We start from the raw sequence: 26,013 nt of genomic DNA on the forward strand, positions 1-26,013 counted from the left end.
GGGGCCACACTGGGGCCGTAAAACCAGGCATATACTGAGCCAGAAGAAAACAAGCATGTGATCCCAGTATGGGCTGGATTTATTTTGCTATCTGGGCCCATCTCAGTTACTGCTCAGACAGGTAAACAGTCACAAAATAATCCACTAGGTGGCAGAAAATATCAACAATGGTTAATGGACAATGTGTTGGTTTTACAAGAGGCAAATAATATAGTTGTGTAGACATTTTATGAATTTTTGCCATCTAAAAAGGTGCTCATGTATCCAGAGTGGTTGCTGACTCTAGATAGGAGTGTTTTTTCTGCAGATGTTTGAAACTATTGAAGTTTGTTTACATGTTTTATACCCAAAAATCATTATGTGGAGCCGATTATGGATCCAGAGTGTAAACATGACAACAAAAGTCATTTAATGAATCAAACACTGCCATTGTTTGGTTTAATTCCCAGCCTTCACTGTTTTATTTAAGAGCAGCTGTCACTTTATTGAAGTGATGAATGTCTTGATGAATTAGAGTATACAGATTAAACTGACAACAAACAGACTTTATCTGAGTGTCAAATGTTTCATGCATTTATTATTAAGCTTTTTGCCCACACTAAGCCTTCACTCTTTATTGCCAGAGAAAACAGAGCGACAACTTGGCACTTTCAGACACATCTGAAGCCCTCTGGTCTTCAGACTTCAGTGCTCTGTCCCGGTCGAGCTTGACCAACCTGCCAGTACGCAGCGTTGAACTCATCTTTGACTTTTTGACTCGTGTCAATGACAGTCAGCAGACGCCACTGAAACCTCTCCTCGTCCTCCTTCTCTTCCTCCTCATGACTCTCCGAAGCTTTCAGGAAATGAAGTTGGTTTGCGGGATGATGCTCTCCACTTTGTGATCTGCAGGGTTTGCCGCCGCCTCATAGTTACAGATCGTCACTTCATGTCTGTAAGCCTTGAAAAGTACAAAGAGAAAAGTACAAAATCCATTATATAAACAGACCAACAGAACTGAGGAGGGGAAAACAACAAGTTAAACATCAGTCCTGCACTAGAAAAAAGATCATTACATTTAGAGACCAACTGATACATTGGCATGGCTGATATTATTGGCTGGTTTTAGCTAAATGTTGGAACAAGAAATTACAGTATAAAAATACCAAATAAATGTTTGTGGTCATTTATAAAAATCATTACATTTTGTAATATAGTTCATCTATCAGAGAGCAATGACAGGTTAATTTTTCAACTGTAAAACATGTAAGTTACTTTATTTATCAATGAATCAGAATCTGCTGCCCTCAGAACAAAAGATGAGGCAAAATAATATCTCGGTTTATTAGGTAGAGAGGTGTTGATTCAATTGTATGGTCATTTTGGAGGCTGCAGTTGAATTGATTTGTGTCCCTGCATCTTACAAATTCCATTTAGATACAGCCAAACTGCAACAGCAAACATGTTTTAAAGGAGACGTAACCACTGTCTGGATTACAAATGCAGACAGTCACATCACAGACATGAGTTTGCATCCAGAGTCCTGTCTGTGGTTTATGCAACAAAAATTGCCCAACAGAAAATTTTTGCCCCAGGAGCATTCAGGAGGTGAAACTGGTCATGGACACTTCAGACTGACCTCTGAGTATTCGCCCCTCAGACCGATGTAGTAAACCCTTGTGCTCTCTGCTCCAAAGTTCTTTGAGATGTGGATGGAGAGATGCTGAACATTGGAAAACCGAGCGATCCTGGAAATCATGACACAACAATTCATTTGAGGCAGAGGCTTGAGGAATGTGTGACGGTGTCTGAGAAATATAAAAGGTACTGATGGAAACCAGCATGGAGCAGTGGTATGGAGGTAAAAATGAGTGAAGAGAAACACAAACAGGGATGACACGTCAAGACGAAAGCCGTGAAAATGATCACAGTGCTTACATTACATTACATTACATTACTTTATCAGTTCTCGATCTCTTCTGGTGGTAAATCTAAAAGCCTTCATATGTGACTGACAGGAACATCTGTTACATGAAGCTAAATTGTGCAACATCTGTACGATTAAAAATGATGATTAAGTAAGACAGTGTATTAAACACTATTGCTGGTCTCACTTTGTCGGGTACTCCAGCTCAGCAACAGGGTCTCTGTTGAGTCTGAAGGCTTGTTCAGGTTCTCTGCCGGTGGCGTCGAAGGACATCTGAGGGATGTTTTTGTACCTAGGATGAAAAATTTGTTTTGATTTATGCTTATGTTGTTTGTTTGTTTTTTTATGGATAAATATTTAAGTTTTGAGATAATCAGGTAATATAAGGAACACAGTGTAAGAAATATATAACATTTTTTATATTTATAGGTTTTTTTTTTTGGAAAAAGGTCCTATCTTACTGGAACTTAAAATCAGTAAAACACTCTTTACTATAATTTACACAATTAATTTATCAAACCAAGACTATTGGGCATCCTGGGGCCAAGGAGTTTACCCTGTGTTACCTCCCTGACCCCTGAGCAGACAAGCTGAGACAGACACTCACAGTCGAACCTCAGCTGGATGAGAGTCGTCGTCTTCTCCAGAAATGATGATGCCTTTCAGCTTCACGCTGCCTGTAAAACTAAATGAGATGCAACATAGTTCCTTCGTTACAATCTTAGACCAAAGAAAGAAAAAAAAAAAAAAAAAAAAAAAAAAAAAAAAAATTAAGGAGAAGATGCTATCAGGACTAAAAACAGGACACTGTGAGAGTGAAAGACAAGAGGAAGGCAGACGCTGCCATGAAGGATGAACAGTGACTTGTGAAAATGAAATCAGTCAGTTTGGTCTGAAATTATAAAACGTGTAGGTGATCATCACAGTATTATTGGTGCAAAGCTTCATTAACATCTTACTGTATATACTAACAGATTTTATAATAGTAAAGCACTGGTCCTAAAATGGGTCGTGTGTGTTAGTCTATAAATATACTTTAAGTCTGTGTGTACAGACAGTAAAGCATAAAATACTCAGTGTTCATGCAGGAGAAAAACATTCAAGCTGATGACAAAACGGATGATGATGATGACGATGATGATGACGATGATGATGATGATATAGAATTTTAGAACTTACGGGATGTTGAACAGCAACTCTTCATCTGCATCGCTCTCGACAAACTAAGAGAAGAAGAAGTGAATCCTTTCTGAGTAATTTAAGATTCACAGCAACAATAAAACGAACACTAAAGTGCACATTACACATTATCAGACTGGGATACTGGTTTGACTGTTTTTGGGCCAAACTGGTCCCAGTATGAGCAATCACAACTGGACACTGGAAAAATCATTATCTAAAAGTTAGAATTCTTCACTTATATGAGCATGCCATGGATTCTGTGAGTTACGCTGCAGACCACAAATTGCGCCCTGTTTTTTAGCCTATATTTGTTTAAATTTTGGGAAATTAAGTTAACTGAATTAGCAATTAGCAGTTCCTTTTTAAAGTGCATCAGTGGTTGTACAGACAGATATTACTGTTTTACTTAAATACTTAATACTGTAATACTTAAAACGTGATCATTCTGAGGCAGGTTCTGCAGTTATAAGGAGTGTCTTTTTCCTATGAGCGGATCAATGAACGGTGTGCTTGAAATAGGCATCGGAAATAATGACACTCTTAAAGTGTGAGTCATTCTAAATCTTAAAAACTTTTCACACAAACTGTGGCAGTTAATTACCTACTTTAATTGCCTTAATTAGCTGCCCACCACTGACACCACTGCCCCTCAAGAGAACCTCTGCAGTATAACCTGACTTTTTGTGGATGCGAACTGCGCTAATGGTACAAAGGTGGGTCAAATTATAACAACCACCCCAAATATACTGGCAAAACTGGACCAGAATGGTGTGTATATTCTAAGCAGACTCATGTGGAGTCATAGGAGTGCCATAAAAACAAATAAATCTGTAAAAGAATAAGAAAATACATAAGGAAACAGAAACAGAGATAAATAAAGGAATAAATATGTAAATTGAAAAATGCGGAAATATAAAGAGAATTATGTAAAAGAGTAAGGAAATGCTTTTATCTTTTACTTTTCCCTTAATGCTTTTGCTATTCCTTGACAGGCCAAGCTGTCAACCAAATGGCTTTGGGCAGGAAAAACAAAAAGCAAAAGCAATAGGTAAAAGCAAAAGCAATAGGTAAAAGCAAAAGCAATAGGTAAAAGCAAAAGCAATAGGTAAAAGCAAAGTCAATAAGTTAAAGCAAAGGCAACAGGTAAGAGCAAAAGTAATAGGTAAAAGCAAAAGCAATGGGGAGAAGCAAAGGCAAAAGATAAAAGCCTGTTTCTTATTCTTTTATATATTTTTCTTTATATTTCTCCATTTTTAATTTACTTATTCATTCCTTTATTTATTCCTTTTTAAATTTCCACATTTATTTTCTTATTCTTTAACAAATATATTCTTTTTTATGGTACTACTATGACTCCATAGACTCAAGCTGCAAAATCACTGATGTGAAACTTGAAAACTGTTTTGCAAAGTGCGTAGACCCACAGAGAGGCTCTGAGCAGCCAGCGGCTCCTCACAGAAGCCCCCCCGACCTGCACTCTCACCGGGCACACACACAAGCAGCACCCGCAGCATTTCGGTCAGTCGTTTTATCATCAGGGGCCACGTGCAGAGTAACTGACCGGGGGAGAGGCTCTGTGTGACCGATACCTTGTCCCGCTCGTTTCGCCGATCCCACGGTTTGAACACCAGCTTTCCATCTCCGTCCCTGCTCTCGTTCAGACACTGCAGCTTCTCCAGGTCGATCCGGCGGTACAGTCCGTACTCTAAGCCCCTCTCCGCGGGCTCGTGTTCCCCCTCGCAACCGCAGCCGTGCCCGTGACCATGACCATGACCGTGTCCGGACATCGTGGAGCTAAAAACGCTGCTTTCCGTTACAGAGGGCCTGGGAAAGTGAAGCTAGAGACCACCGCTCCCCTGGCTGTTTATATATATAGTGAGATGAGATCAGCAAGTTTCACTTCGCAGCATCAAGCGAACTGGAGTCTGCGTCAAGCTAACAGAACTCACACTGTTCTTCCGGTTCGGATTTCAAATTAAGATAAATTGTTTATAGAATGGTAATATGAAGGACAAAGGGCTGAATGTTCCATTATGAGCAGACAGCAAAATCATATAACCGACTCAGCCCTGTTTGCCTGGGTTCAATGAAAGACTTTGTGATGGAATAAAATGAAATTTGAATAAAACAGGATAAAATAACATTTCATAACAATGAGGAGAGTTTAAAAATTCATATCATGAGTATATTACCTATTCTGGCTGTATTTATTCATGTGAATTTAAGAGATTTTGAGATTTAGGTACCCTTAGGTAAAAGATTTAAATTAGTGCAAAGCAGAACATATTTTATTTTGAAGGTGTAGGAATCACTGGCGGGTTCCTCTGAGGTTTTGTGGTCACTTATCTGCGTGACGAACAAAACACTAAACATGTGATGTGCTCTCTGATTGGCTCCCATATCTTACCACTATGCGTCAAAACTGTCGCAAACCTAAGTAACACTTACGGTACGGTGTCGTCAAAACCTCAAAACCGTAATTAAGTAATGCCACATTAAATCCTGCAACAAACACAGTTATTATGTTCAAAAATAAAAGTAGCTTTATTATTATGACTCCTGTCAGAGTGTTAAATTATTGATTCAGTAATGTGTAACTTGGATTTTAATGTTGATGAGATTATGATTTTTGCTTTGTTTCAGTCTCAGTATTCAGGATTTTATATTATTTTATACATGAATAAAATGAAATAAAAAAAAAAAAAACTCAGAGTCAAGGGAAAACCCAATATTCAGGCACATTGGAGTAATTTTTCTGTAAATCATTATTACACCTCTTTATTGTGACCCAAAGGATAGATCTATTGTGAATATTTGTCCATGTGAATGCACCTCCTCTGCAAGTTTTTTTTATTTTGTCAAGTCATTTATGAAGAAAATTCACATATACAAGGTGACACTCATTGGTATTTGCATTTAAAAGAAGATATGGGGACAGTTCAAGGGCAAAAAGTCAATTTTAATAAAAATGACCATATAACATTTATTAAAATCTAATAAAATTACAATTTTTAATCTACTTCCTTTCGGGCCCATGTTGTGGGGTGCCAGGTCCCAGTGTTGAAAATAAATACATCTCATCATCATCATTGTAGACTGAAGCTGCAGACGTCCTACCAATTTATTTCCTTATTGTTGTTTTTCTTCTTCTTCTTCATCTTTTCAGCCGTCACTCGAGCACATTTGTCACAGTGAAGCAGATAGAAAGAGAGACGCACACATTCGACAGCAGGAAAACATGGTCTGAAGCCACAGGAGGTTTAAAATAAGTCTAGAATGTGTTTTTCTGTGTGTGCATGTGTGTGCGTGTTTGTGCGTGTGTGTGTGTGTGTGTGTGTGTAGTTCATAGATATAACTTTAGACCTACACATTGAGAAATGCACCAAAACATGTTTAAATATGCACGTGTTTGTTTTTAAAAAGCAGAGTCTTTCACCAGCCCGTCGATGTCTCAGGTGGAGTCTTAATGTTGCAGCTGACGTGCACCATGCATGCAATTAAAAGACAAAACAAGAGTGTGTAAAGGTTTTTTCTAGTGTAGTGTTTCATTTGGCCATAAAGAAAAGTAACAAAGGACTAATCTTTAAATTCAAAGATTGAGTATTTGCTTTCCTCCCATGAAAGTAAAAGTTTGACGAACGCTTATTCCTTTCTTGTCGAGAGTTAGATGAGAGGATAGAGACTGCTCTCATGTCTGCACCATGAATATGAAGCTACAACCAGCAGCTGGTTAGCTTAGCTTAGCATAAAGACTGGAAAACAGCTAGCTACACCACATCCTGTAAAATGTGATTGTAGGTGGCGCTGCTCAACGGATGCTACTTCATATAAGTGGTTGTTTCTATTCACGTTATTAATTCTTTAAAAAAGGCGAAAGAAAGAGAAAGTACCTGACATTATTTAGATTAATTTAGTTAAATTTCCAGGCACAGAAGGGTCAAACAATTTCTGATGAGCTGTACCAGGGAGTTAAAATTTCTTAAATAATCCTTAAAGATTGAATAATACCAAAAAAATCCATCAGGTGAACAGGAGCGCAGCAGAATGAAGATGCGGACTCCTGACACAGGTGATGAGAAACTGTGACCCTGCTGTGCTTGTTAAATTGAACAAAAATATGCAGCATCTCAATATTGACAAGACTGAATTACGTTAATATCAACAACCACTTAATATATGAGATGACATGACGTGTAAATAGCTGAGCTTTATCTGCTGGTAGCCAGATCTTTTTCTACTTTGGACAGAGCCAGGCGAGCTGTTGTCCCCATTTCCACTCTTCATGCTAAGCTAACTGGCTAATCTTTAAAAAAAAAACAAAAAAAAACAAGAAAAAGTAACAGACTTTGTGTTTGTGTCCTTTTGCATCCTATAAAAAGTTGGCGACTCAATTATCTTAAAACAGACGTCAGACCCTTTGACTGTCATTCATGATTTAAATACTTATTTGAAGATCCCCAAAAACAGATGCCACCACTTAAATAAAAAAAAAAACAAAAAAAAAAATAAAACAACCATTTTTCCACCAATACTGTTAAGTTCATATGATATGTTTGGTGGGTAAAGATCATGGTCTGTATGTGTGTGTGTGTGTGTATGTTTGTGTGTGTGTGTGCAGTAAAATTTTACCAAACTTAAATTAAAAACACAGTTGGAATTCATAAAATACATTCAATCTCTTTCACACTATCGGCGGGAGAATCTGTTCTTGAACGCTTTGATAGTTTTGGCCATCATGGGGGCGATTTCTTCAGAGGGAGGAGACAAGAGTAGATGATTAATTAGATTTGAAAACACTGATATTACAAAAACACATCAGGACTGTTAACACACACTTACTTTTGACCTGTGGCTTGTCCCGGGCGACGTGTCCTCCTCCTCCTCCTCCTCCTCCTCCTGCTGCTGCTGCTCCTCCTCCTCCTCCACTCGGTGCTGAAGAGCGGGACGAGCTGGGAGGAGTGTTGTGTTGAGAGGAAGAGGAGCGACTGGATTCCCCAGAATACTCTGTGTTAGCTGGTCTTATTCTGAAAGACAGAGGAGGAGGGAGATGATCTATGAGTCTGATGAATCTGAAATAAATGACAATCAAGTGCCACAAAGTCCTGAACTAAACCAAAAACTGCAGAAAATGAGCAATGGACTTGCTTTCCAAAAATGCTTTTGGAGCTGCAACTATTTTCCTTAATTTCTTTTTGGGGGTATTTTTTTTCTCTTTTATTTAATAGGATAGAGAAGATTGACAGGAAATGCAGGGACAGAGCAGGAGAATGACGTGCAGCAAATAGTCCGGCCAGCCGCGAGTCGGCTCAAACCATCAACTATCCTCTTGACAATTTTTTTTTTCAATTAATTGATCCAACGATTAGTTATATATTTAATATTAATTAATCAACAGTAGGTGGATATTGACTGTAACTAACTTCTGGACATAGTTTTCTTTCAAATTATGTTTGTCACTGGTGCAAGTATACTCTAAATTCTAAGCATTATTCTATTAGGGAAGCGTATATATTTATTCTGTAAATACATATTAATGTAGATGTAAACACTAAAACTGTTAAGTAGGTGTTGGAAACTTGCTGTAAAATGTTTCATGAAGGGCTGTGAGAAAAAGGATAACAATGAGGATTTTAGAGACAACTGAGCTCCACAGATGCCGGTGGGGGGGGGGGGGGGGGGGGGGGGGATTCACATCACATACATGTGTGTGAGGCTACTGAGAAGCAGCATCAGTGACTGAAGTTAACACCTGCACACTAACTCATCAGGTCAAAATGCTTTAAAATGGATACAAAGATTGACGTAAATAATTATATAAATTTTGTGGTTTTGAGTCAGTCTGCAGATTTTACTTTTTCATTAACACATGCATAAAAACCCATATTTACTGTGTGTAAAATTCTGTATCTTAAGTTTGACACCAAGTTCTGCTTTATATCTACATGTAAGCCAACATGTCGACATCCTGTATGTTATACTGACTTAATGGGAGCTGCGGCTGCGTTGGAGGCGGCTGTGGACAGACCACTGGTGGTGCCGAACCTCTCCTGACGGCGGCGGACGTCACGCGGCGGCTTGGCGGCAGAATTTACATACGCCATCTTCACCTGCCGTCCTGCCAAGAGAAACACAACACGACCATTCAAACACCTTCAGAAATAAACATTTAATAATTTTAAAATACACCGTCTCATCCCTGGGACGTTATTTTAGGTGTGTTTTGGTCTGTGCTTCACACAACCTTAATAAATCATACACCGTTTGAAAGCTCTAATCCTCCTGACTCTATCTGTGCAAGCAATTCCTTAATTTCATATTTCAACGGGCATTAAAAATAGGAATTGTAAAAAGAATTTATAAATGAATGATTTATCCACCAATAAATACTTCAGATTTACAAAAACAGCATAAAACTCATTAAATTATATTATTTATTCATGAATTAATAAATGTATTCATAAATGGCATACATAATGAAAGTTTTATGCTGTTTTTTTTATTGATTATTAATAGTTTATTTATGAATTCTTTTTACAATTCCTACTTTTAATGGCTATTAAAATATGAAATGAAGCAAATGCTTTATTACTTTTCCTGTCCGTACACTACAGGCCTTACATTCTCTTTTTTATGCCGAAATAATGAACTTTTCTACCATGTTTGTCCCTCTGTAACTTTGGTTCAGGATCTCTTCTATTCATTCTGACTGTTTTGTTGCAAAATTTAAAGCAGTGGCTTTGAAAAGATACCAGCATTATGACTGTAATCAAAAGGGTTGAAGAACAGTAAACTTTTTATTTTGGGAAAATTATTTTCAGGCTTGTAGACAGAAGTGGGGATCTCTGGGAAAAGGTTAACAACGAGAAATTCAATATATTCTTATGCTTGACGTCCATTTTTCCACTTTCCACTGACTGATAATGTTTTGACTTTTCCATTTCACAGCCTCAGTGAGTCAACGCCGAAGGAGAATTATCAACCTAAACGTCAGACGCAACTTCTCCTACCTTTGGGTTTGTTGGCGTGGGCCGAGGTGATGTTCTGCGTGAGCAACCTCAGTCGCTCCTCACGCTCGTCGTGCAGCCTCAGGTACATTTCCCTCCACGACTCGTACTCCTGCGGAGACTCACGCTTGAAGTCCCGGTGACAGTGACGCATCCACAGCTCATCAGAGTCCTCCGTAAAACACTGAAAGAAGAGGAGAGCGGAAACTTGAAGACAAAATCAGGGTTTACAGGCCCATAAATATAATACTACGGCTCTTTTTTTATTTCAAAGTAAAAGGGAATTAGAACTAAATGTAATACAAAAGACGATGACGCTGTCATATCTGAATGTGACATCAGCGTCAATCGGAGAAATGTATTTTTTGTTTGTTTTTTCCACCTTCCTTTGCCTTAAATTTTAGATTTTTCAGATAGATTTTTGTGGGTGTTCAGTATGATGCACACATCTATTGATTCTTTAGAACACAAAGACTTTACAGACCTGAACAAGGACATCATCACCATCACAATCATCATCATAATGTACAAACTGGCATTATTTAGCAAATTATTTTTAAGGAATATCTGCGTAATCTATAAAATATGTACTGACAGAAAAGAGGGGATGAGGGCGGCATTTAAAATAATCATTGTTCTTTTATTTGTCAATAAAAATAGTAAAACCCAACAAAGAAGGCCGGTGGTTTCATTTTAAAATGACAGAACCAAGTTTTTGGAGATGTTTTATGTGTGTTCCTCTGCAGAAAACTTTCACACTGCGACAAGCTGCGACATGTTCAGCTGGAAGAAGAAATAATCCTGTTTCCTTGGAAATCTTTCCCTGTGTGTGTTTGTTCTGTTCTCTTAAGTGTGAACAGTGGGTTTTAGTTTTGCCTCTTGTATGTTTTTGTAGTGTGTCGTCTGTCCAGGTCTTCATGGTCTTCAAAGGACTGTGACGTGGTTAAGATTTGGTTTTAGGGTTAGAATCAGGTTTAGGTTCAGTTTAGGTACAGGGTTGGGGTTTGGCATTTAATTGTGATGGTTATGGTCAGGGTTTAGGGCTGGATTTCATCAGTGTATGTGTGTGTGTGTGTGTGTGTGTGTGTGTGTGTGTGTGTGTGTGTGTGTGTGTGTGTGTGTGTGTGTGTGTGTGTGTGTGTGTGTGTGTGTTACCTGGTTGCTCTGCTCAATGCGGTACAGCTGCTCTGGCGTGCATCGCTCCAGAACCGGTTCCAGGATGTCAAACGGAACGCCCCCCACCTCAGCAATGGCTGAAAGATCACAGAGACATCAGACAACTGAGGTCACAACTGTGCAGCAGCGTTCATTTGTTTTAACCACCTTGTGATACCAGATGGGTGGAGTGTTGGGTTGGGAAATGACCACAGAGAAGTTCATATTGACTTTCAAACATTTGTGTAGTGACTGTGTAGATTTCCTGTTAATCTAACCCCTCCCATACAGACGATCACAAACTGTGTCAAGAGAAACCCACTGAAATTTACAGGCCTAAAGACACAGGGGCTAAAGGGGGGAGGGGGTCACTGTTGCTGTTGAATTTTCTGACAAGGCAGAAAAAAAATTGCGAAGGTATTGCAAGTGGGCCGACAAATCGTTTGCAAAACAGAACAATTTTGGTGAAAAGATGTAAATAAAAAGAAATGTATATAATTAATTTCTTTAAATGTTTTAAAACAAAGTGATCTTTAAAAGATTTTTGCAACCTGGCATTATTTGGTCTCCACATTGTTACAGGGTCAGATGTGGGCTGCCAACATTTTTGAGATTTTCAAGTGGGCCCTGAGTTGGAAAAGGCTGGGAACAATTGCTCAAGAGGAAACAATATTTGTTGAAAATAAAAATGTAGAAACAGCTTTGATGGTCATTGTGAATCTATGTACAACAGTTAATGTTTGCTGTGCCGAAAAAGTTAATTATTTAATTATTAATTAGGCTCTTAAGCATGTTGATGTTTCTATGATTCCTTACACTGAATATTCTGTAAATATACTAAGATTTATTTGAGGGTGTCCCTATCTAAGGATTCGAATATGTATAGGATAAACCTTCTTGTTCCTTCTGTCATGCACAAAACTCTGGACATTAAATTTATATAATCTATCCTGTGGAGGACTGGAATACATGTATGATTGACAATGAAGTATTTTTTTTTTTAACTCACATATTCAATTTGTCCCTATGTGGAGTTTCCTGTCTTTTATGTATTGAATTGTTAAGTGTCACATCGTGAATTGATATTGGTTTACTGTTATTGTAAGGTTTAGATTTTAAATAATGTTGTATATTTAAGTTAATTTACTAAAAATATATTTACAGTGTTTATATATTTAACTATTTACATATTAATGTTTATATTTACTTATTTAATAGTTTAAATATCTACATGTGCATCTTTAAACACAGTTATGATAACCTCCTGAATCAATCTCCAACTCTCTAGTTCCTCTGATTTAATTTAGTCTAAGTCCTCCTCATCTCTGATTGGTTAGTTTAGCGACATGTGACTCAGGAACAGGAAGTGTTGTTGTGAAGCTGACGAAGTACGGAGTCAAGTAAAACTGCAGCTTGAAAGGTTAATCCAGCTGTTTCTTTGATCAAAAGTGATCCATACCACCACATATCGAACCGTTACATTATCTTCAACTTCACATGTGGGATGAGGCAATTGGCTGCCAACTTAAAGATGGCTCCTTATTGTTGGAGAACCATGTGTCCATCTAAAAGTTGCTTGAAATTGTTTGTTGCAAGTCAAACAGTGTGTGGGAGTTTTTGATTGTTAAGTTAATACGGTGCACAATAATATGCCACATCTGAGATTTAAATAATTAATGAAGTTACAGCTGCTGTGCCATGTGAGTGAATTATTATTCTTTGAATTACTATTCAGGAGACTGTTGACCGTTTTGTGTCTTTGCTGTTCATAATCTGAATCACAGCTAAATTCAGCAGCTCCACTCACAATCAATGTTGTTCTGCAGCACGCGGATGCACTGCTCGTACAGGGTCATCATTTTGGGCAAGTAAGCGGTCTTGGATCCTGAGTAGACCACCATCTTGGAGTTGAACCGCTTCCCTGTGAACCCGGCGTCCTCCTCGTCGTTGTAGACAGGAACTGAAAGTGAAGAAGGAAGGGAGTGAGAGTCTGACACATATATCATGTTTGTACATGTCAAACCTAAATTTTGGTGTTCGACACACAAGTTATGTTCAGATAATCTGAGCGAGAGAGAAGCCGTATCGACTCATCTCTTCACCTCCATGTCAGCCTGAAGTTTGTGATGACATGGCTGGAGAATTATCACTATTAAAAGTGAAAAGTTCGTTCAGACCTGGGGCCAGCTTCACAAAGACAGACTTTGGCTGTGGCTTAGATATGATGATTAGATAGACGTCCAAACTCATCTGTTGCACGAAGCAGTTTAGTTCTTGACTGTCTTAAGCTGGACTGTGGTACAATGAATTCTGGGTTGATTATTTTATTATTTATTTTTTCAAAATAAAATAAAAAAATCGAGGAATCGCGTCCAACCGCTCAGCTCTGTTTATCTCAGCAGAATCAAGCTGATAAAAAACTCTTTGCTCTGTCCATAACAATTTTAGCAAACCACAAACATGAGCCACGTTTTCCTATTTTTGTTGTTGTTGGGTGCTACTGCTCAGTGCAGGTGTCACTGGTTGTTACCATGGTAACATTGGGCCTCATTCACCAATATCTTCTTAAGTATTTTCTTAAATTCTTTCTTAAGTTGTTCTTAAGAAAGTTCTTAAGAAAACTCGTCAGATTCATGAACGTGTTCTTAAACCACAGAACTGTGTGCACCTTTGCTCTTCGATTGACGAATGCCAATCTCCTTGTAAATTGAAAGCGTGTGGCAGTTGGCCCCAATTAGCATAGGTAAACACCCTTAAAGGGCATGAGACTGAAGGGTCGTGTGCAGACACACACAGAAGTCACAAAGAGATACTGTAAGGGAAGGTTGAGAAAATTCCAAAATGAAAACACAATAACACATGTCAGCACTCAAATGTGCGTAAGAGTACTCCTGAGTGTGCGTAGATTCTGTTCTTAGCTAAGAACAAATCTCAAATAAGAAAACATTGGTGAATGTCAGAATCTTTTTGAGAAGGAATTTCTTCTTAAGAATGGTTGGTGAATGAGGCCCATTGGTCTTAGGCCTGAGTTAGCCTGTGAGTAAGGTGTCCAATCTTTTCGGCTCAAAATGGGTCCATCTTTATTTTTATGAAATGGTCTGACTAACATCAGACTGATCTATGAGCAAAATTAAGACTGGCCTAACACTATGGACCAGTCTGAAATGCCTTTGTGAAACTGGCCAGTGGAGTGCAGCTCTTCAGCTGTGAAACACTTTTTTTTTTTATTGTAACCTTATTCTTAGAGCAATAAAATGATAAAACAATAGATGCCCTCACTCAAAGAAGAAAGGAGGAGATCCCTGACATTGCTTCTCTAAGGGAGGAACTGCAGAGTTTACATTTGTGTGTTGGTTAGTCTTGTGTCCTTTAAAGGAGATTCAACATGCCACAGGTGAGTAAACACCACATTCATTTTCATTTTAAGGTGAGGGCGTTACCTTTACGTCTCTGTGGGGACAGCGGTGTGACATCGATGGAGGGCAGAGGTCTGTAATTGGGTTGAATGGCTGGCAGAGGGATTTCAGGCAGAGTTGGAACGGCCTCAACCACCTGCACGCAACAACAGACCTACATCAACAAGCAGGATCTGCAAACAACTATTCAAAATCAAGGTTTGATAAAAATAAGACACATGCAACTAAAAGTAACTCTGTGGAGAAAATTACACAGCGAGTTAAAGGTACACTTAATCCCTTTCTTGCAGAGAGTTAGATGAAGGTACTGTGCTTTCATATCTGTCTGTTCAATATGGTTAGCTTAGCTTAGCATACATTAGCTTAGCATACAGACTGGACTTACCTATACTGCTGTCTAATAGGCAGAAACCCCCCCCCCCCAAAAAAAGACAAAACAAGTGGAAACAGATAGTCTGACTCGTTAGTTTGATTTCTTCTACTGTTGGATGGAGCCAGGCTTTTCCTCTTCTTTCCAGCTGTTATGCTAAGCTACGCTAACTATCCTTTAAAAGGTAATAACACTAATGTTGTTAACTCTGTTCTCAAAAAGATGTTTTTTTTATATACTCGAACCTCTAAACGTTATATGGCCTTTGAAATCAAAAAGGTTACTGTTTGTCTCTGAGTTACCTTGACCATGGAGTAATCTACTGTTGCTAGGAAACAAACATGATTCTACAAAATAAAAGCAAGCATTTCACTTTTTAAACAGACCAGACTTTGCCAACTTAAGAGCTCCAACAATTAGTCCATTAATCAATTAGTTGATCAACAAAAAATGAATCTCAACAGTTTTAATAATAGATTAATTGATGTCAAACATTCTCTTCTTCAGTTTGACGATCTGATAGCTAGATAGATAGATAGATAGATAGATAGATAGATAGATAGATAGATAGATAATTAAATGTTGTATAGCCTGATGGCAGTGGGAACAAAGGATCTCCTGAACCTGTCTGTTCTGCAGCACAGTGAGATGAGATGTTTACAGCTGTAGCTGCTTCTCTTTCCTGCCAGAATGTTGTGGAGAGGATAGTTGGTATTGTCCAAGATGGAAGATTGTCCATGCTGCCACCCCAGCAGACTGCAGCATTAAAGAATACACTGGCCACCACTGACTGATAAAACATGTGCAACATTTCACTGCAGACATCAAAGGACCTGAGCCTCCTGAGGAAAAAGAGCTGGCTCTGCCCCTTCAGGTAGATGGCATCTGTGTTCAGGGACCAGTCTAGTTTACTGTCCAGGTGCACACCACCTCAATGTCCTTCCCTCAAATGTTGACTGGCTGAAGGGTGGGCCTAGACCTCCGCAAGTCCATGACCATCTCCTTGGTCTTGGAGATATTCAAAAGGAGGCAGTTCTTGTCCCTCCATTCACTGAAGACCATTGTCAGATCCCTGTACTTCTCTTCCTGCCTGTTCCTGATAGGCGCCACAATAGCTGTGTCATCCGAGCATTTCTGGATGTGGCAGGACTCAGAGTTGTATTTAAAGTCGGCCGTATACAGGGTGAACAGGAACAGAGCCAGAACAGTCCCCTGTGGATCCCCAGTGCTGCTCATCACTGTCCCTGAGACACAGTTACCCAGCCTGATGTTCTGTGATCGTCTTGTCAGGTAATCCACAATCCAGGACGTGAAGCAGGGATCCAGCCCCATCTCTTCCAGCTTTTCTTTAAGAATGGGGGGTTGGATGGTGTTAAATGCACTTGAAAAATCAAAGAACATAATCCTCATGTAACCACTTGGTTCATCCAAGTAAGAATGGGCAGGTGGGCATGTAAAGGACGGCATCATCCACTCCAATATGTTCCTTGTAGACGAGCTGTAGGGGGTCTAGTGCATGTTCAACCGGTCTGTAATCATTTCTCTCAGTCGTCCTACTTTAGGGACCAGAACAAGACATGATGTTTTCCACAGGACGAAGGCTCAAGTCAAAGATCCTCTGGAGAGGCTCAGCCAGCTGGGCTGCACAGTCCTTTAACAGCCTGACACTTTTCTTTGTCGCATGACAGTCACCTGATTATATTTACAGTTTGGACAGGTGGTTGAATAAAGTATATGATCATGGGCTGTTTTTTTTATGTAACAAAACTATAAATCGACTGATCAAGAAAATAAGCAGATTAATCGATAATGAAAATATAGTTATTTGCAACCCTACTTAAATTAAAGAGAAAAACTCTAAAGCAAAACCTGAGTAAACTCAATCTCCTGATGAAGACTGTGAAGTGTGGTTGAAGTGAGTGAGTTGAGAGTTGAGTGACTATAATTTTGTCACACTACTCACCCTAATTACTGATTAAACCGCTTACACTCTGTAAAACATGGATTCATGTTCACTGTAGAAAAATCATAAAGAATAATATGTTTTTACGATCCAAACTCTGTTCTTACCCTCTTGCGTTTTTCCGGTGTTGGTGCAGTAGCCGATGAACTGGAGCTTGAATGTGGCCTCTTGGTGCTCTGAGTGCCATTCGCCTTGCTCACTTTGGAGGAAGATGAGGAGGAGGAGGAGGAGGTCACAGGCGGCGGAGGGGTGCGTGTATGATGGGAAGACGACATGGAGGATGATGAGTGAGACGGCCGACTGTGTGATGACGAGGACGACGACGATGGCTTCTTCTTCTTCTTTACAGATGTTGGGGCGTCATACGTGAGGAAGGACTCAAAGGACATGGTGGGGGTCTCAAAGTCCTCTTCCTCCTCCTTGGATGGAGAGTCCTTCAGCGCTCGTGGTCGCCCTGGAAATAAGGAGGTAAGCAGAAAAGAGGTCAGGCCCCTCGTCCGTGTTAAACGTTTGATGGGTGACACTGGAATTTTACACTGATTTTTTTGTCTATCAACAGCCCAAGATAAAGTATTAAAAAAGCTTGTTTTATTCAACCAGCAGGCCAAAACTCAAACACATTCAGTTAACTGTTTCAAATGACAACGAGAAACATCAAATTCTCACATTCTGCACCCACAGAATGTTTGGTATTTTTGTTTGGACATGACTAAAATGATAAATCGATTACCAAAATAGTTTTGATTCATTTTGATGATCAACTAATAAACTAACTGACTCTTTGTTGCAGTGAAAAAAGCTTGTGATAAACCCTCAGAGGCTAAAGTGACATATTCAAATAAACATAAAGAACATAAAGATTTTACTTCAAGATATATTTAGCTAAGTATGTGATAAATAAAAATATAAGAATTCAAACGATTGTGTCAGAATTTTTGGTGCTTTATGTCAAACAACCCACACACACAGTTTATGATGCTTAATCCTGATACACAAGAGCAAATAGACAATTTAATGTTAATGTCACTCTTTAACAGTGTTGTTATGGAAACAGTTTTTTCTCTTTAAATGTGTCATTTCCTGTTGGCACAGTTCCCACACACTGAACCTGCAGTGTCTCTGTCACTGCTACAGGATGTTTCTCTGCTGTTGCCACATTCTGTGATCTGGGCTGATAAAAAGCTTCTGCTGCACAGCCAACTATCTCATAACCACATAATCAATATTTTGGCTTCTAGAATGAATTCAACTTGATCAAATGCAACAGTGAAGCTCTGAAGTTAAAATTGCTGCTGTGAAGCATCAAAACAACTGCAAAGTGTTTAACCAATCACAGGCTTCAATTTCAAGTCATCTGTAATTAACAGAACTGCTTTCTAAACACAAAGTAACTGAATTATCCACAGTAATAAATCCTATATATTTTGTTGTAGTCTCTGGTATAATTATCACAAATTAGCTTTAAGAAGACACAATGACATCATACTTAGTTTAGAAGAGTTAATGAATGGGTCAAATTTTGTTTGAGGCCTATTTCCTGATGGTGCTATAAGAAACACTTGTACAAAGCATAAACATTTACCGTAGAACAGGAAGATTTTGTACATGTGAGGCACCATTTATTTATAGGTTGCTGTTGAGCAAAAGAATCATTTGTTGTGTAAAATCAGTGGTATTTCCCTTAAGTTAAAATCTTATTTTAGATATATAATGTTTATTCTGAGTGAAATATTCAAATGCAAAAATCTGTGTTTTTATGGCTGCACCATCCCATCAAAAGGGAATACTCTAAAATATAATTTTGTATTAACACTCACCATCATCTCCTCCTCTCTTCTTCTCTTCCCTCTTGCTCTCTTGTATGTTGGACTTCCTGCTGTGTTTGGCAGGTTTCTGTACCGGGCTCTGTTGTCTTTCTCTGTCTGCAGCACGTCTCTTTCCTTCACTGCCCTCTCTTCCTCCTCCTCCTCCTCGATCGCTGCTCGTCTGTGCGTGGCGTTGCCGTCGTTCCTCGTCCCGGTCCCTGTTCCGCTCACTGTGGTGATGGTTCTTGCTGGGCTCTCTGTTTGGTTTGGTGTGGCGGACTTCTTTGCGAGGAGGAGGAGGAGGAGGACTGGGCTCGGGCTCGGGCTCGGGCTCGGGTTCGGGCTCGGGTTCGGGCTCAGGCTCAGGGCTCTCGTACTCGTCTGACTGGTATCCTCCTCGCTGTGGGGGGCTGTAATGCTCGTGTTGAGGAGGCGAGGGCGAGTAGTTGGTGTGGTAGCCTCTCTCCTCCATCTCCTCTTCCTCCTCCTCTTCCATGTAGGAGGGCTCCTCCTCGGGGGAGGGCTCCCGGGTGTGTCTGTCGCCTCCTCCAACACCAGCCTCTGGACCTCGAGAGTGTGTGTGTGACCGGGAGGCCTCTTTGGCGTGGCTGTTGGGTCTGACGAGAGAGGGACAGTGGTGAGAAAACAGCGGTCACAGCAACACCAGTAAAAGAGGATTTTCAGAGGGTTAGTTACTCACATCAATAATTTGTTAGCAGTCAGGACACATTATCAGGATTTTCCCTCTCAATAAAATCATAGATATAAAACATTTTACTCAAAGTACATATATACAAATATCTTGGCATCTGGATTGATGAGAAGTTATCCTTCAAAAATCATGCTTCAAATCTGGTGAGAAAATTAAGGCAAAAGATTGGCTTTGTTCTTAAGGAATAAATCCTGCTTCACTGTAGAAAAACTCTTATTGAGGCAACTTTTTAATCAGTTTTAGATGCTGGTGACATCATGGTGACAATTTCAATCTGGGGACAGCAGACTTTTATTGAAGACAAATTTCCCTGAAAAGTTGCAAAGTCAGGAGCATGAAAAAGGCTTTTTGTTTGACATTCTAGATAAATCAGAGACGAAATGTCAGCACTACAGTTTACTGACAGCTGACAACATATCACTGTCTGAAACAGACACTTTAAAAAGAGATGGACAGATTATTATTTTTATATATGACTTTTTTGTCTCGTCTACAGAGAGAAAGCTGCTGTTCTCCAGGATGTTCATCTCTCTACTAAACTGGTGGAGCGGTGTGAGTTCAGAGTGTTTATTAAAACTAGCGCTGCAAAATTAAATCAAAATCACAATATGGCCAAATGCAATATCCAAATCGCGGGAGCTGCAATTTTTTTGATAAAAGGTAAAATGTGTCTCTACAGTGTTGTGCATTATTAGCACCATCAGCGTTGTGGTGATGATGATGGTGATGAATGATTTTTTGACCAGACCAACAAAAATCATCAAGATCTCACATTTAAAAAAAAACTGCAACCACAAAATGTTTGATATTTTTACTTGAGAATGACTAACATGATGATATGATAACATCATAAACTCTCAGAGCGTAAGTGACGCTTTCAAATAAACATAGAGTTCTTTAAACATAAAGAACATAAAGATTTTCATTCAAGAATTAATTTAGCAAAATACTGCATGTGACAAAGAAAAATTTAGAAGCTGGAACCAGCTTTAAAAATGATTCAAAAAATGATTCAAATGATTTTGCAGTAGAAGAATTGTTGGTGCTTAATTAACCACCCAACATCATCATTTTTAATTTTTTTGATTGAAAATTGCAATCAAAAATGAAAAAACAACCATTTAAACACAAAGAAATTGTGAATCATATTGTAATCACAATATCTGCCAAAATAATCACAATTTTTTTTTTTTTTCTGCATATAGTTCAGCCCGAATTAAAACACTGGAGATTTTTTTCCTCCTCTGAGGAGAGAACAAACCAAGTGATGTGCAATCAGTGATAATGAGTCTCAAGTGAATAGCGCAAAAGCAAAAAGGCCAATCAATCTCCAGTGTACAGAGAGAGACAGGGAACAGACACATGAGAGCTAAAACGTGGACCGCTCCACACCTTACTGCTATTTGCATGTTGACATACAGGAATGCACAACAGTACCTGTCTGCAGACTGAGGAACCAGTTTCTTCCATTTGGCTACGAGGCTTTTCACTACCTCTCCAGCTACTTCATGTTTCCTGAAAGAGTTCACAGTTTTCCCCACGCCAGTTTCCTATGAGAGAACAGAAGACAGTGACTGCACAGACACAGATCGCTCTCATATATAACACACAAGCCTGAATTTACTGGTTTAATTCTATTAATTTTACTTTTATAGCAGTTATCACCTTGCGAGAGCAAAAAAGCTGAATGAGCGAGGCGTTTGTGTTCTTGTGTTCAGTCCCGGGAGCTAATGTCTGATAGTTTGGAAATGAAGAGGATGTGATCTGTGAATCAACAAATACTTACCACCAGTATATCCACAGTCATGGGAAGTTCCCCCAGTCGTTTGAGGGTCTTTAATAGCTGCAAAACAAGAGAAAAACAAAACTTATCATTCAAAGATGAGGCTCTGAAATTAAAGTTGATGCACAATCTGATGTTCAGTGTTAATTCTAGTGCAGAAGCATGAGTCTTCTAAATGCAACACAGTGGTTACGCTACAGCAGCTATTTCTGATAGAATCTTTAAGAAAAGTAATAATTATCATTTTAATGATTATTATGGATGGGGAGACATGACGATATTTACAGTGAGACGTATAAAGTTGTCAACCGTAAGAGACTTTCCCACGACGTTAACACCAACATAACTGTCCCTTTAATATATCAATGTTGTAAATCATTATATATAATTATATATATATATATATATATATATATATATATATATATAGGTTCATTTGAGCTCCTGTTTGAGAAACAAACCAAAAAATATTTATTACATTCATTTTATGGCAAAATGTTTCAACAGATTTTCCAGAAAATGGTCTTTAAATGTAATTTTATTTGTGTTAGCAGAACAGTATTGTATATAGAATATAGTTTGAACCTAATTATTCAAAGTTACTTTATATATTTGTATTGTGATATTTAAGTTTATATAATAACCAACTACTACATTACAATATTTATATGAATATTGTGATATAAAATTAAAAACACAGTGTGTCACAGAAGTGACATACTAATGACGGTTAAAGACTTTCAAATATGAAAAAACGAAAAAAGAAAAAAAAGTCACTGCATATCATTACAGAATATAACTTAATGATAATTTCACATATCTGTTTGCATGCATAATGGTTTCAATTTCAACCACAATTCTCCTTTCAAGATGATTTACATGAAAATCTAAGATGTTCACATTTTGTTTTCTTGTGAAACACTTTGATGAAAATCAAACCTGATGGATTTATGTCACTGAAGAAGTGGATAAGCCTTTTCTTAATTTTATATTTGATATTATTCCCTCTGTTACATTAACCATGCAGTGTTACTGTACATCCAACACTAAGTCCTGCCTCATGGAGACTGAATGGTGTCGAGGCCTAACGGGGCAGGGCTTTAGTAAAATCACTGAGCTGTGATTTCACTCTTTTTTTTTCTTTTAATAAAATCATTAGTTGTGGAAACCAGATCATGTCTCATGTTGATCAAACCTATCACACAGGTCATGAGTGGTTTGTTTTGGGAAGCACTGCTACATGTCAGCAGGGAAAGTAAACAAAGGGAATGTCGGGCATCGTGAATTTTCATTATTATTCGCTTTTAATTTCCAATATTTTAACATCAACCTTCAGAGCAGGGATGAACAGCTGTGGTCTGGCTTCAGTTAAACCTGAGTCAGTTTAACGTTAGAGGCCTGGAGTCGCTGTAACTGTCATTACTTTCCGCACTAACGCTGGTTAGCTCAAAGGCTAACGGCTACTCTGGCCTCGAGTTTCGTTACAAGATAAATGACGTTGCGGTTAATGTTGTTATTTGACTATGTGACAGAAGATCTGTTGACAGGTGTTGTACCTGACAGGTGTAAGTGTTAGCTAAAAGGCAGGGTTAAACAACTACGTTATAACAAGTTAAAACCCCTTGATTATCGTGACGTCCCCATGATGCTTTCACGGGCTGTCAGAAATGTTGAGATTCAAAGATGAGCACTAGTCACTCATACTCAAACTTATTCAACAAAGTGTCCAAGTATTAAGGTTAAGAAGTTAATTTTTACTGCATCATATGAGCCCAAAATCCACACATACATATTTATCTATAACTATTTCCATTATTTATTAATCAGCGGATCATTTTCTCAATTGATTGATAAATCATTTGATTTGTAAACTGTGGATGATTTTAATTTTAATCTCTAGAAACCTCTGATTTATGATTAATTTTATCATTTAATAGAGTACATCTATATGATTAATGCTTGAATTAAACTGATAAAAACATGATGAAATTTCTTTGATTCAGCCGTACTAATGACAATTTGTATTAGAGCTGCAGCCATTAGTCAATTAATTGGACAGTCAACAATTTTTCAGTCAAAAATTCCAAGCTCAGGCACCTGCTGATTAAAGCTTATCAAAAGTGATAATTTGGTGCTTTTCTTTTGTAAACTGAATATTTTTAGGTTTTGGACTTTTGGTGAATAAAATAAAAATTCTGAATACATCATCTTTGGCTTTGGGAAATTATAGTGGACACCTTTCTCTATTTTCTGACCATCATATATTAAAATATTTTACAGATTTATTGATAATGAAACTAATCATTAGTTGCAGCCCTAATTGCTAGCAATAACAAGGTAAACCCTTCCAAGCCTTCAAGTCGGCAGTTATGAATGTTAGTAAGTTATGAATAAAGGATAGTAGGTTTCTCGATTTGTAATAAGCCATCAGTTCAAGTTAGTCAGTCACCTATAAATGTTAATAAATTAAATTACAGTTTGTCACTCCTAACTATATTAGAAGCAAATGGATGAATGTTTTAATTAAACTAAAATATACAGTGAACACCAATCACATGTATGGATTGGTAATGGAGGAGAAACTGATATACATAAATTCTCATAACTGCAAAATATCATAAAAAGAATTCATAAAAACTCCACCGACTATTAATGCTTTTTATAGTGACGCAAGTCCCTATATGCCCCTAAAAGTTAGAGTCCCTAAAAATGAGAAAGAACTGTGATTTATTTATTTTACTATAATAATTATGAGCTCTATTCTTCTCCCTATTTCAAGTTTTTTTGTTTTATTTTGTTTTTTGTTTCAATCATTTATTTAGTGAAAGTTCTGTATTCTATTCTTAACTGTATTGATTCTACTCAGACATATACCAGTCTGTAATACCATGGTTGTATTGCCTTGTTATTTGTAAATGTATTGGTCAGTGAGGTATATTTAAAAAAAAAAAAAGAAAAATTGTTAATTATCAGAAAATTAATCAACAATGTTGTTATATTTGATCAAAATTGCCAAACATACACCAGTTTAATCTTTTCAAATGTTAAGATTAGCTGCTTTGTTTGTTATATATGACACTAGACTGAATATATTGGGGTTTTGGACTGATTGTGGAATAAAATAAGCAATTTGAATACATTAACTTGATCTGGGAGTCATTATACCGGGAATTTATTTGCGCTATTTTCTAACTTTTCGTAATTCAGGAAATAATGTGCAGATTAACTATAAAAATTTACTGTTGTTTCAAGATTACTCCGAGTAGTATATCCGACCCAAAAAACAGCTTTACGTCAAAGATTTTCAAAAGTCGGAGCCCGACATTGGCCCGTAAATGCAACATTTAAAAAACCGTTTCGACTCTCGGGGAACTGTCGCGGCCGCAGTGTCTTTTCGGCCTCCAGAGACGAACCGCCGCCTTTCGGCACATGGACGGTGCCAAAGACCAAACCTGTCCGTGTCCCCCTTTTCAGCCGTTACCTTTCGGGGCTCCGGGTTCTCCAGTAGCCGGGACTGAAGTCTGTCCACTGTTTCCAGCAGTTCCTCCGCCATGTTTACTGCTGGTACCCTGTCGCCCGGAAACTACTTCATCCTGACTGAACACAGGAAAAAAAGAAGAGGTTCCGTTAGTTTTTTGTGTCCGCTACGGCGGGACACAGGCGTTTTACAGACGTTTAAAAATAATGTCAAATAACTCAGCTTCAATACGTACATCTGAGATTAATTTATTCCCTTTTAAACAGGAACAAACCTGAAAAATTCATTAAAAGAAATAATTGTGAAAGACGGACCTACGTCACCACGCAGCTGACGTTGCACGCAGGAAGACCTGTTCGTCTGACGTCAGTGAAAACGCTGAATTAGCTGTAGTGGGCCTACAACTTAACTTAAAACAGAATGCCTGCTTTCAAGAAAAATACAGTATTCCGTGGTCTTAAAAGTAAGATGAGAGTTTAATGTTTTTTAAACAGCCTGTTTACTGTTTCACTTGGTTGTCTTGGATTATTTAAATAAAAACACAGTATTTCCCTTTCTTCTTTAAATATATAATAAGCATATACCAGATAGCAGAACCATAAATTCGAAAACTTTATTTATTTATTAGTCAGCTGAAAGAAAACTAATGGTCAGCATCAGGCTAAAATACAAAACATTTGTTGGATTATGCATTTTACAAATTTCAGGATTAATTGTTCAGTAGTTAAGTCTGTAAAAAGTCAAAAATATTGATTATTTATATATTTTTGTCAAACTATTTTGCTTGCTGTTGGTCAGTAGTTTTATTTAATTTACCTAATCTGTTAATCAACCAATAGTTTCCCAGATTCATGGCTCTGAAGCTGAAAAGTAACCACCAGTATCTGTGTATCTGTCTATATGTGTAAATTAGTAGCTTTAGTAACTGTATAGTAGTCCTACAGTAACTTTAGTGACCAGGGATACATTAGATAACATGTTTTAAAGCCATATATACTGACTCTTAGTGAAAGTTTCTCCAGTTTGTTGGTGAGAAAAAATTAACAGTAAAATAAAGATAGCAGATTTACAGGAACCAAATCTAAAACCCAAAACGTAAGGCCCCCAAGGAGTGTGTGAGGGGGGTTAGGGGGAGAAGAGAGCTGGCATCTTTTGGGATATTTTTGGAGGGGTGGGCGATGAGGGCTGCCTGTATTTGGAAATTGAGGTGGATGCTGGAGGTAGGAGGTGGAAACTGAA

General features: G+C 38.2%; 2 protein-coding genes across 3 annotated transcripts; both read right to left on the reverse strand.

Moving 5' to 3' along the window:
- Window positions 1–429: 429 nt before the first annotated feature.
- pithd1 (PITH (C-terminal proteasome-interacting domain of thioredoxin-like) domain containing 1) lies at window positions 430–5,023 on the reverse strand. The gene is made up of 6 exons (XM_056398993.1): window positions 4,678–5,023; window positions 3,086–3,129; window positions 2,514–2,591; window positions 2,094–2,198; window positions 1,619–1,727; window positions 430–940 (listed from the first exon to the last, which is right to left on the reverse strand). The coding sequence occupies exons 1-6, from the start codon at window positions 4,873–4,875 to the stop codon at window positions 839–841; spliced, it is 636 nt and encodes a 211-aa protein (XP_056254968.1). The 5' UTR covers window positions 4,876–5,023; the 3' UTR covers window positions 430–838.
- An 878-nt stretch (window positions 5,024–5,901) lies between these two features.
- Window positions 5,902–25,953, reverse strand: eloa (elongin A). 2 transcript variants are annotated; one of them, XM_056399912.1, is made up of 13 exons: window positions 25,010–25,953; window positions 24,778–24,893; window positions 21,300–21,356; window positions 20,951–21,063; window positions 18,814–19,418; window positions 17,104–17,450; window positions 14,688–14,799; window positions 13,055–13,207; window positions 11,248–11,345; window positions 10,096–10,276; window positions 9,071–9,203; window positions 7,928–8,112; window positions 5,902–7,836 (listed from the first exon to the last, which is right to left on the reverse strand). In XM_056399912.1, exons 2-13 carry the CDS (start codon window positions 24,847–24,849, stop codon window positions 7,775–7,777), a joined length of 2,118 nt encoding a protein of 705 aa, XP_056255887.1. In that variant the 5' UTR covers window positions 24,850–24,893; window positions 25,010–25,953; the 3' UTR covers window positions 5,902–7,774. The 2 variants fall into 2 exon arrangements, with proteins under 2 accessions (XP_056255887.1, XP_056255885.1); XM_056399910.1 differs by having other exon boundaries at window positions 24,778–25,953.
- Between the last annotated feature and the right edge of the window lie 60 nt (window positions 25,954–26,013).

This window comes from Seriola aureovittata, chromosome 16 (assembly GCF_021018895.1).
Source record: "Seriola aureovittata isolate HTS-2021-v1 ecotype China chromosome 16, ASM2101889v1, whole genome shotgun sequence".
Taxonomy (NCBI): domain Eukaryota; kingdom Metazoa; phylum Chordata; class Actinopteri; order Carangiformes; family Carangidae; genus Seriola; species Seriola aureovittata.

Excerpts from the sequence above, each read along its gene's own strand:
- eloa (XM_056399912.1), bottom strand. The coding sequence starts at position 24,849 with ATGGCGGAGGAACTGCTGGAAACAGTGGACAGACTTCAGTCCCGGCTA. Across the intron at positions 21,357-24,777 it reads AGAACCCGGAGCCCCGAAAG|CTATTAAAGACCCTCAAACG; the intron begins GTAACGGCTGAA and ends CTTGTTTTGCAG. Across the intron at positions 21,064-21,299 it reads TGACTGTGGATATACTGGTG|GAAACTGGCGTGGGGAAAAC; the intron begins GTAAGTATTTGT and ends GTTCTCTCATAG.
- pithd1 (XM_056398993.1), bottom strand. The coding sequence starts at position 4,875 with ATGTCCGGACACGGTCATGGTCATGGTCACGGGCACGGCTGCGGTTGC. Across the intron at positions 2,199-2,513 it reads CATCCAGCTGAGGTTCGACT|GTACAAAAACATCCCTCAGA; the intron begins GTGAGTGTCTGT and ends TTTTCATCCTAG. Across the intron at positions 941-1,618 it reads TGAGGGGCGAATACTCAGAG|GCTTACAGACATGAAGTGAC; the intron begins GTCAGTCTGAAG and ends GTACTTTTCAAG.